General features: G+C 43.1%; 2 protein-coding genes across 11 annotated transcripts in view; both read left to right on the top strand.

Moving 5' to 3' along the window:
• g2e3 (G2/M-phase specific E3 ubiquitin protein ligase) overlaps nucleotides 1-8,205 on the top strand; it is an 81,542-nt gene extending 73,337 nt beyond the window's left edge. For all 10 annotated transcript variants that reach the window (XM_051398937.1, XM_051398944.1, XM_051398942.1 and 7 more), the window contains 15 exons: nucleotides 130-227; nucleotides 377-478; nucleotides 998-1,122; nucleotides 1,224-1,392; nucleotides 1,483-1,589; nucleotides 1,677-1,793; nucleotides 1,965-2,089; nucleotides 2,399-2,492; nucleotides 2,813-2,983; nucleotides 3,061-3,215; nucleotides 3,588-3,772; nucleotides 3,864-4,036; nucleotides 4,159-4,198; nucleotides 4,280-4,451; nucleotides 4,821-8,205. In XM_051398937.1, coding sequence (XP_051254897.1) covers nucleotides 130-227; nucleotides 377-478; nucleotides 998-1,122; nucleotides 1,224-1,392; nucleotides 1,483-1,589; nucleotides 1,677-1,793; nucleotides 1,965-2,089; nucleotides 2,399-2,492; nucleotides 2,813-2,983; nucleotides 3,061-3,215; nucleotides 3,588-3,772; nucleotides 3,864-4,036; nucleotides 4,159-4,198; nucleotides 4,280-4,451; nucleotides 4,821-5,167 — 2,180 coding nt within the window. In that variant the 3' untranslated portion in view covers nucleotides 5,168-8,205. The remainder of the gene's footprint in view (nucleotides 1-129; nucleotides 228-376; nucleotides 479-997; nucleotides 1,123-1,223; nucleotides 1,393-1,482; nucleotides 1,590-1,676; nucleotides 1,794-1,964; nucleotides 2,090-2,398; nucleotides 2,493-2,812; nucleotides 2,984-3,060; nucleotides 3,216-3,587; nucleotides 3,773-3,863; nucleotides 4,037-4,158; nucleotides 4,199-4,279; nucleotides 4,452-4,820) is intronic.
• Nucleotides 8,206-9,751: 1,546 nt separating this feature from the next.
• scfd1 (sec1 family domain containing 1) overlaps nucleotides 9,752-10,000 on the top strand; it is a 32,735-nt gene continuing 32,486 nt past the window's right edge. The window contains exon 1 of the mRNA XM_051398956.1: nucleotides 9,752-9,880. Coding sequence (XP_051254916.1) covers nucleotides 9,850-9,880 — 31 coding nt within the window. The 5' untranslated portion in view covers nucleotides 9,752-9,849. The remainder of the gene's footprint in view (nucleotides 9,881-10,000) is intronic.

Raw genomic sequence — 10,000 nt, 5'->3', positions numbered from 1 at the left:
TTCTGATATCAGTGTAATTTCAGATGCTCAACATGGATTTTTATCAGCTGATGAGATGTGTGTGTGTGTGTGTGTGTGTGTGTGTGTGTGTGTGTGTGTGTGTGTGTGTGTGTGTGTGTGTGTGTGTAGGCTGTGCTCTCTGCAGGCTCAGTGATGATGATCCGGCCATGTTTGGGGAAAAAGTTACACTTAAAGAGCACAAACTCTCCGTCCACTACTTCTGTTTGGTAAGTGTGTGTGTGTGTGTGTGTGTGTGTAACTGGTGACATCATCAGTATGATGATGTAGTTGTTTACTGAGGTCGATGTTCTCGAGGTACGACCTGCTAGAACCGTCTGTGGTTCTGAGTGACGGCGTTGTCCTCCGTCTGTTCCAGCTGACGTCCTGCGGCGTTTACCAGCGAGGAGAGGAGGACGAGGGCGTGTTCGGGTTCCTGGTGGACGACATCCAACAGGAGATCCGCCGGTCGGCTCGACTGGTGAGTTTCTATCTTAAACACAACAAACAGGACGGACTGTTGTTGTTGTTTACTGTGGTGTTGTTGTTTTACTGTGGTGTTGTTGTTTACTGTGGTGTTGTTGTTTTACTGTGGTGTTGTTGTTTTACTGTGGTGTTGTTGTTTACTGTGGTGTTGTTGTTTTACTGTAGTGTTGTTGTTTACTGTGGTGTTGTTTACTGTGTTGTTTACTGTCTGTTGTTGGTTTACTGTGGTGTTGTTGTTTTACTGTGGTGTTGTTGTTTTACTGTGGTGTTGTTGTTTACTGTGGTGTTGTTTACTGTGGTGTTGTTGTTTTACTGTGGTGTTGTTGTTTACTGTGGTGTTGTTGTTTTACTGTGGTGTTGTTGTTTACTGTGGTGTTGTTTACTGTGGTGTTGTTGTTTTACTGTGGTGTTGTTGTTTACTGTGGTGTTGTTGTTTTGCTGTGGTGTTGTTTTTTTACTGTGGTGTTGTTGTTTACTGTCAGTTGTTGTTTACTGTCTGTTGTTGTTTACTCAGACGTGTTGCTGCTGTAAGAAGAAGGGAGCGTGTGTCGGCTGTAACGTTCGGAGCTGCAGGAAGACGATCCACTTCCCCTGCGGGAGGAAACAGAAGTTCATCTCTCAGTTTACCGGACTCTTCCCGTGAGTGCCCAATAAACAATAAACAGTAAACAATAAACAGTAAACAGTTTGTTTGTTCTGTGGCTGCACTGTCAACCTGAAACCCTCGTCTGTGTGTCCAGGTCTTACTGTCCGGACCACAGTCCCACCCAGTCTCTGTGTGTGGGTTTAGACCTCAGCCTGCCTCAGTCCTGCTCCGTCTGTTTGGACGCCATCGACCCCGTCCTCTGCTACTCTGTCCTCAAGTGTCCGTCCTGCAACGCCAGCTGGTTCCACAGAGACTGCGTGCAGGTAGCGCCGCTCACTGTCAACCAGCAGCTGTACAGATGTTTGTCTCCAGGTGTGTGCGGCTCCGTTGACCTGTGTGTGTTTGTGTGTCAGCGTCAGGCCCACAGCGCCGGCCTCTTCTTCTTCAGGTGCACTCTCTGTAACAACAAGGACGACTTCCAGGAGGAGATGCTCAGGATGGGAATATACATCCCCGAGAGGTAACGTCACCGTGACTACGGGAGCGGGCTGCACAGACAACGCAAGGGATTGTGGGTAGAATGAATTCACTGTGTTCTTGTCTGCAGAGATGCTTCATGGGAGTTGGAGGCGAACGCGTATTCAGAGCTGCTGGAGGTTTATAACCGCTGTGACGCTCTCGCCTGCCTCTGCACCGACGGACGCTCACACTCCGCCAAAACCGGGTACAGCGTACAGCTAGCTGTTGCTAACCCTCTACTCAGTGTGTTTATGTTGTGGTTCCGACTTTAGACGCCGTCGACGCAGCGGACTGCGATCTTTATTAGATTAGATAGAGATAGGCTGAATCTGTGTTGTGACCTCATCGTTGTTGTTGTTGTTGTTGTTTGTGTCAGTTGGTTTGAGGTGATTCGCTGCCGGCTGTGTGGATCCAGAGGGACTCACAGGAAATGTTCTGGGCTGAAGTTGAACACCAGCGACTGGGCCTGCAGCGACTGCACGCAGACTACGGACGGGAAAGGTCTGAGTCATTGATCGTCTGATTGATCGATTGGATCAAACTTCCTCATTTAAAAACACATTTCATCAGTATCTCTTTGTGATCACTGACTTATTCACAACTCTATTGAATACATTCAAATAACATTTTGACAAATTGAGAAATATTTCAAATCTATAGTTTTATAATCAATCATATAACCGACGTATATATAATCAATAATCAATAAAACTAAGGAATATTTAGTTTAAGTTGACTGTTATTGTTAAAGTTATTGATATTATGTTTGAATAGTTTTTTTTATGTGAACCACGTTCTCGTCTCCTCCAGCTTCCCTGGTTGCGTCTCCTCAGGGAGGTCAGAGGAGGAGTCTGCTGTCCAAACGCCACCTGTCCCCCATCCACTCCTCCGTCAGCTGTAAAAGGTACACAAACCTAACGCACCTCTCCTCCGTCAGCTGTAAGAGGTTCTGTCTGTCTCTCTCTCTCTGTCTGTCTCTCTCTCTCTCTGCCTCTCTCTCTGTCTCTCTCTGTCTCACACTCTGTCTCTCTCTCTGTCTCTCTCTGCCTCTCTCTGTCTCACCTCTGTCTCTCTCTCTCTCTGTCTCTCTCTCTCTGTTCTCTCTCTGTCTCTCTCTCTGTCTCTCTCTGCCTCTCTCTCTCTCTCTCTGTCTCACTCTCTCTGTCTCTCTCTGCCTCTCTCTGTCTCACACTCTCTCTCTCTCTGTCTGTCTCCCTCTCTCAGACCGTCGTTACCTGTAGGATCTGGGTCACCTGAGGACTTGCTGCAGGCGTTGGCTGCTCAGCTCCGCCCCCTCAGTGTCCAGGTGGAGGTGCGCAGGGATCGGGCTCTGGCTGCCGGTGTGGAGCTGGTGAGGAGGACCGACTTCGACCCCACGCACACTCTGTCTGTCAGGTGAGTGGACGAGAAACTCACCGTCCTCTTCATCTTCATCCAGTCCCCTCATTATCAGCAATATCTGCTCTGACCAGGTTCAAAGACCACCAGCGGACTTCGTTTCCCAGCAGCCTCCAGGACAGCGACTCAGCCAGGCAGGGCTTCCTGAAGCTGCTGTTGCAGCAGATCCAGGACTCTGTGGTGTTCGAGGGTCCAGAAGGATCCAAGAACCTGGCACTGGACTCTCAGGGTATGAATCATTATTTTATTATTATTATTATTATTATTATTATTATTATTATTATTATCATATTTATGGATGATATTGATCAGTATACACTGTATCTTTATGGATGATATTGATCAGTATACACTGTATCTTTATGGATGATATTGATCCTGTATTGACAGTCAGACTGTGGACATATGACGGCCTTTAGCTCGTGTTTCTAGAGTTACGTGTTGTTACGAACACGTTAGGAATTGTTAAAATGTGATATTTCTTAAAGGGAGTTTGATCAGATTGTCTGACGTTATTAGATTGATTAATGATTTAATAATTCTGTGTGTGTGTGTGTGTGTGTGTGTGTGTGTGTGTGTGTGTGTGTGTGTGTGTGTGTAGCTCTGCGTGAGGACCTGTACTTTGACGTCGGCTGCCTGCTCGCTCTCTCTCTGGTCCACGGCGGTCCTCCTGTTGGCTTCTTCTCTCGTGCTCTCTACCAGTGTCTGTTCAACTTTCCGCCCAACTGGCCGCTCACCGTCGCACACATGACCCCGGACACACACTCCACCCGCCAAGTCAGCAGGGTGAGTAAAAGAAACAAACCTTACAGACAATACTAACAGCATTACATTCTTATAACCGCAGCTAGAATATTGATTCAATGGCTGATTTTAGATTGCGAAGGCAAAGTCTTTAGACGAGCTGAAAGAAGTCACGGCGGCTAGTTGGGAGTACCTGGAGCTGGCCGGCTGCAACCGACCAATCAGCAGCCTGAAGGAGAGAGATGTTCTGGTGGAAGATCTGGTCAGCTTCACTCTGATCACCAGGATGCAGCTTCCACTGCAGAGGTAGAGACACACAGAGAGACATATATAATCAGTGTGTGTGAGCAGAGACTGAACCGTCTTTAAATGTCTAGCACATAGCATGTTGACCGAGGTTTGCTCAACTGCTCTAACTCGTCCTCCAGGTTTCGGGAGGGTCTGCGGACGTTGGGCGTCTTTGATCAGGTGATTTAAAGTTTCCAGTTTTGAACCCACTGTAGATTTATCAGATTTCCCAGCACTCACAGCGACTGTCCTTTAATCCAGGTGCAGCTCTTCCCGTCGGCGTTCTGCAGCGTTTTCTGTGAAGCGGCGGTTCGGCTCTCGGCTCAGACGGTCGGTCAGCTCTTCACTGTGGAGTTCTCGCAGCAGGACGACAGACTGGACAGAGAGACGCCCGTCGTCACCTTCTGGAGACACTTCCTGCTGGAGTGTGAAGGTACAGGAAGTCCTTTTCTAGACGATTCAGCTCTTCAGATGTAAACCGTAAAAAAAAATTAAACATGAAGTTTATAACAGCAGCAGGAAGGATGGAAGCTGAGCAGGGACAAAAAGCTCTTTGGTGGAAATGGAAACTGAATGTTTTTCTCTTTGAAACTAGGAACTATATAATTATTGTGTTTCTGTCGTTCATGTAAAGAATTCAAATTTAGATTTGTCAAAACTTTCTTTTTCATCTTTCATTTGTCAAAAATGTGTCAATGTTTACACTCCTACTAAACTCCTCTTCTCTACTTCTCTCCTCCCGTCTCCTATATCTCTTTTCCTTCTCTCCTCCTCTCTTGTTTCCTCTTCCCCCTCTCCTCAGTTGGGAGGAGCTCCATCTCCCTACAGGACCTCCTTCACTTCGCCACAGGAGCTGAGGAGGTCCCAGCCGCTGGCCTCCTCCCCCCGCCCACCATTTCTTTCCTCCACCCTGTCACCTCCTCCCCACCAGGAGCTGAGCAGGAGGAGCGGGGAGGAAGAGGAAGAGGAGGAAAGCGAGGAAAAGTCAGACCACAGACGGCGGAGTGGAGGGACGAGGGGCTCTTCCCTCAGAGGGAGCCCAACTCCAAACACCTCCTGCTGCCTGTCACCTCCTCCTACCAGGCCTTCAAAAGCTCCATGGAGCAGGCCATCAGCCACCACGTGCACCTCCTCCCCACAGAGAGTTAGCGGAGGACGTTGCAGGAAGTATTTTAGGATTTACATTCAAAGATATTTTTTAAAAAAAGAAATCAGTTTCTAAACGAGGCAGGTGACGATTAAAGGTCTTTACACAGCGGGAGCGAGACGGATAATGGACAGGAAATACGCACACCGACACATTCAAAATAAATAATGAAACCCACACACACCTGAAGTTGCACCACACACTTTATCATTAGAACAGTCTCTGTGACCCCCCCCCCACAGGGCTGTGAAGCTCAGTGTGGTCAAATCTGGCTGTCGCCATCTTAGCAGTCCGGACTCCAAACATGGTCAACGAGGTGGAGCTGAATGAAGCCTGGTTACTGAAAACAGCCACCTGGAAAACCTGGAAATTTAGGGCCTAGATATGTAGTCATTGAAAGACCTGGAAATGATTTAAAATGATCAAATATCCTGAAACATTTTACTCACTCAGATCGCCTGCGTAAACCTGAATACATTTACATACAAACAGCTTTAATTAATGATCAGATCTGCTGCTGTGGTTGATTAATACCTGCACAGCGAAGCTAATCGTACTTTCAACCAACACTTTCACTAGAAGATGAATTTTCTGTAAAATAAATTCTACTTGAACTTGAACTTGAGGATTTAGAGTGAATGTGTAGTTAATTCACCTGAGACCACAGTGGAAACATCGGCTGTGGTGGGAACGATGCCGCTCACCACAAGAGCAAGCTGACGTCAAATGCCACCACAGAAGTATCTTAAACCTGCTTTCTATGTAATGTCCAGCAGGGGGAGCTCCATTGGCTGCAATATAAACTGACACCGTACAGTCTTATGGAGAAATGACTTCCTGCTACGGACGAGTCGAAACTGAGCAGCCAATGAGAGCAGCTCAACTCGCGGTACGTGACCTCCGCTGGTTCCGACTAACTATCATGGCAATGACCATAAAGTCCAAACTGGAGGCTTCAAAACGGGACTCCACAACCCGATGGGTTCCTCACAATGTGACTGATTCTCTTATCGACGGTGTGAAAGCTCCGAACAATCGAACAAACACAGTTACTTTCTCTCGCTGCGTAATATTAAAGCCATTGTGACAAAACAACAAAATATTGACGTTCAAATTCATCGCAAGAAACAACCCCAGTGTGTAAAGACCTGTCAGTGCCATCAGAGTTCTCATCTGCAGATATATTATTGTTATTGTTATTGTTATTATTATTATTTGTATTATTATTATTGTTATTCTGTTGCAATGAGCAGGATGATTTAATGCAACCGCCATCATTCTTATTATTTCTCTATCAGTTGGGTCTTGTTATATTCTATATTTTCTCATGTTGCGTCTCTCAGTGACTTCCTGTCTGAGACTCTCAGCTCCAATCCCATTGGTTCCTGCTGAAGAGCTTTATAGTTCCACCTCTTTAAAAAGGGTTCAGTCATTTCCTAGAACAGCTGTTCAGTTAGTTTTTGTACAGGTATAGTGAATTGGTTCTCGCTCCAGCTGTTCTTCCCCAGCGCTCTTCGTCGAGGCGTTTCTGCTCCTGTAGCGATGCGTCTACGTTCCCGTGAGCGGATACAGTCTCTGTCTGAGGACGAGGTTTGATGAGCAGACACAGAATATCAGCAGCTGCTTTATCTCAGCTGCTTGTTACTTCATCACATCCAGCCATCTCTGTTTTTAAATTGTTTATGATATTCCTCAGGACCTTCGCTGTTGGGTCCTTACTCCAAATAAGTAATATGTGTAATTACTTGATTACTCTCAGTAGAAAGTAATTAATTACACTACTCGTTTGGGGTCGACTGAGGCAGGTTTTTCAGTCCGTTATTCTGTACAGGATCTAATGCAAAGCTCCACCTGTAACACGTTGTTTTCGATGGAATCTCTATTAATTAATGAAACAGAGCTCGTTTTAACATTAATATAATAAGAAACCATAGCCAGAGGAGGTTTGGGATTTACCGTCATTTAGGAGAAAAGTGTAGACATTTGTTAGTTAATGGTCAACTGATTCATTGTGAGCGAGGCTGAAGGCTCGTTGTCCGTCGTATCCTCACAACACAAGGTTGAGCAGCTTCCTGTCTGTCATCAGTGTGTTTTTGTGTCATTTTAACAATGTGTATATCTGTATATCTGAGCATTAGCGTGATAATATCTTCCCCTGCCTGGTGCTGTCGTCTCACTCGTTAATGAAGCTGATACATGAAATATTTCCATAGTGAAGCCAAAGCGAAGCTGAACTGAAACTGAGAAACTTCAAAGCAAATCCTCTTAAATTTGCCTTTTTTAAACCTTTTTTTTGCTCTTTCCTCAAACATTCAGCTCAGTTGTGATGTGAGGATCTTTCTATGTTTTCTAGTTTAAAAATGATGGTGCTGATTTTATAAGAGCTACTTTTTTATTGCACATACTTTGTTTTTTAAGCCTTTATTGATGCTGAGATTTTCTGTCTGTCATGTTTTCTTTTCTTTTGTGAATGAGCAGTGTGTGTAAGACACACACATAACCTCACACTTTCATTTAAGTGGCAAATTCAGGGTTCATCTTAACTTTTTGGTGGATAAATGTGTAAATGAATGGATTATAATGCAGTATGATCTTTTAAGTGATTATCTCCACAGTTTTTAGGGGTAAGAACATTTTGCTGGAGATTTAACGAATGGATGGGTCTCATTTTATAAACTTAAACTGTTAGAAACACTGCAATGTATTACAGCCCAGTCATTTATTCAGTATAGCCTTAAAATCCCATTGAAAAAACATAATTATGTCATTATTAATTGGTAAAATGAAGAGATTTGGTTACAAAGTGTAAGAATCTGTTCACTTCGTGTTGCAGCTGCAGAACGTGCAGAATCAGTTTAATACTGACGTCTTTTTCTTTCTGTCTGTTCAGTTTTTCAGGTAATTGTATTTTCCTGAGTTGATTTCTGTTGAACCTTTTCCTTCTTGTTATTTATCTTTTTGGGTTTCCTTCCTGTTTACTGAATGCTTATTTTACAGCCTCTATTTTCTCTTCTTGTGGATTATAAACACAGAAACAAACTGTTTTTGTCCTGATTTCTTTTCTGTCTGATTTTCTTGACTTTTTATTATTTTTATTTAATTTTTGTTAATGTCTGCAGGGACAGTGCACAGTTTAAAGTTACTGCACCAGAGTTAGCTAACAGCTCATTTGTCCCTGGAAGGTAGACTCAAAACCTGACCACAGAACAGTTAATACAGTAAATACAGTTAATACAGTAAATACAATAAATACAGTTAATACAGTAAATACAGTAAATACAGTTAATACAGTAAATACAGTTAATACAGTTAATACAGTTAATACATGGCAATCATTGCAAACTGAAACTATATTTATAATAGATAGTTCAATACTAAAAATGACATATTTACACTTTACGTACATATTGCTGTTAATTTGTGTTTACTACAGAATTACCACTTTGACTAATTATTTAAATTATAACTATTATACTATTATAATTACAACTTTATTTCCTTGTTGGTTTCTTAAAACTGTGGCAGAGTGAGACCTCCTCCTGCTTCCCTCCTCTCTGACTGACGGTTTTTTTTAAATTTAAATAAAATTTAAATGTACAAAAACTACAAGGTAAACAATAACAATCAGCACATTGGTGACATAAATAATAAACAAATCAAAGATTTACAAATTAAAGAAATAAAAAATAAATAATAATTTAAATTAATAATATAATAGATAGTTCAAACGGGCTTGAAGTAAAAGGTTTTCATAATGACTCAGTAAGGTATTACATTTTTTGTTATTCAACAAAATCAGAGATTTAAGCAAAGAGCTCAGTTCCAGGAGAAAAGGAGCAAATTTAGATTTTGTGAATTTGTGTTTGTGAATAAAGAATTTTGCATATAGGATAACAAAGTTCATCAGGTGTTCAAGAGCATTATCTTCTGGGTTACCATAGTAGCAAATAACATCTTTAAGGGTAAGAGAGTAGACAGAGTTAGCAGCAGCAAAAAAATGAGATTCAACATCACTCCAAAACTTTTTAGATATATCACAATAAAACATCTATAAGCTTAGCAATAATACTACTAACTGGGAATATATTATGCAGTATTTTAAAATGTACTTCTTTAGCCTTGTTAGATATGCAATATTTGTGGGGGAGAAGCTCTTCTCCAGGTGATGTCCTCTATTTGGGACCTCCAGTAAAACTTGAAAACACTGGCAAATATGTTTATTATCACACTTTCTGTCTGTGAGTTCAGTTCCACTCAGGTTGACTTGGTTTATATTCACTGTAACTCAAGTGGCTTTTTATAAGATGAATTAACTCTATTGGGATAGAGTTACAGATATAAAACGTTTATAAGACAACATATTGGGAGGATATGGATGATACCTCTTTCAAACCATTTTAGCAAGAATAAGGATTTATTTCTTATAATATTAATTATGATGCTGTTATTCCAGAGGAAAGCCTTGTGGGGTGAGAAACTGTGGACAAAAGTCAGCTTCCATGCTAGGAGGGTTCGTTGATGACATTTTGATAGTTTGATTGGTTTTGACCTTTAATTTCTCTCTGACTGTGTGTTTGTCTCCGGAAACATCATCAGAGTGAGACCTCTTCCCGCCTCCCTCCTCTCTGACGGGGCAGCTCGCGCCACGTCATCAGACGCTTCGTCACCACCAACAACATCAAAGATGGCGGCGTCCGTCCGGGAGAAGCAGACAGGTAACGGCTCTTTCTCTCCGTTAACGGGAGTTACCGCCGGTAACCGGCGGCACCGACTTTAAACGGTCCACCGTTTGGCGGGAGAGTGTCACTGAGGCCTGTCTCTGAGCCGGCGGCTAA

This window comes from Dicentrarchus labrax, unplaced genomic scaffold, assembly GCF_905237075.1.
Source record: "Dicentrarchus labrax unplaced genomic scaffold, dlabrax2021, whole genome shotgun sequence".
NCBI classification, from domain to species: Eukaryota; Metazoa; Chordata; class Actinopteri; family Moronidae; genus Dicentrarchus; species Dicentrarchus labrax.
This window is presented reverse-complemented; position numbering and strand designations above follow the sequence as displayed.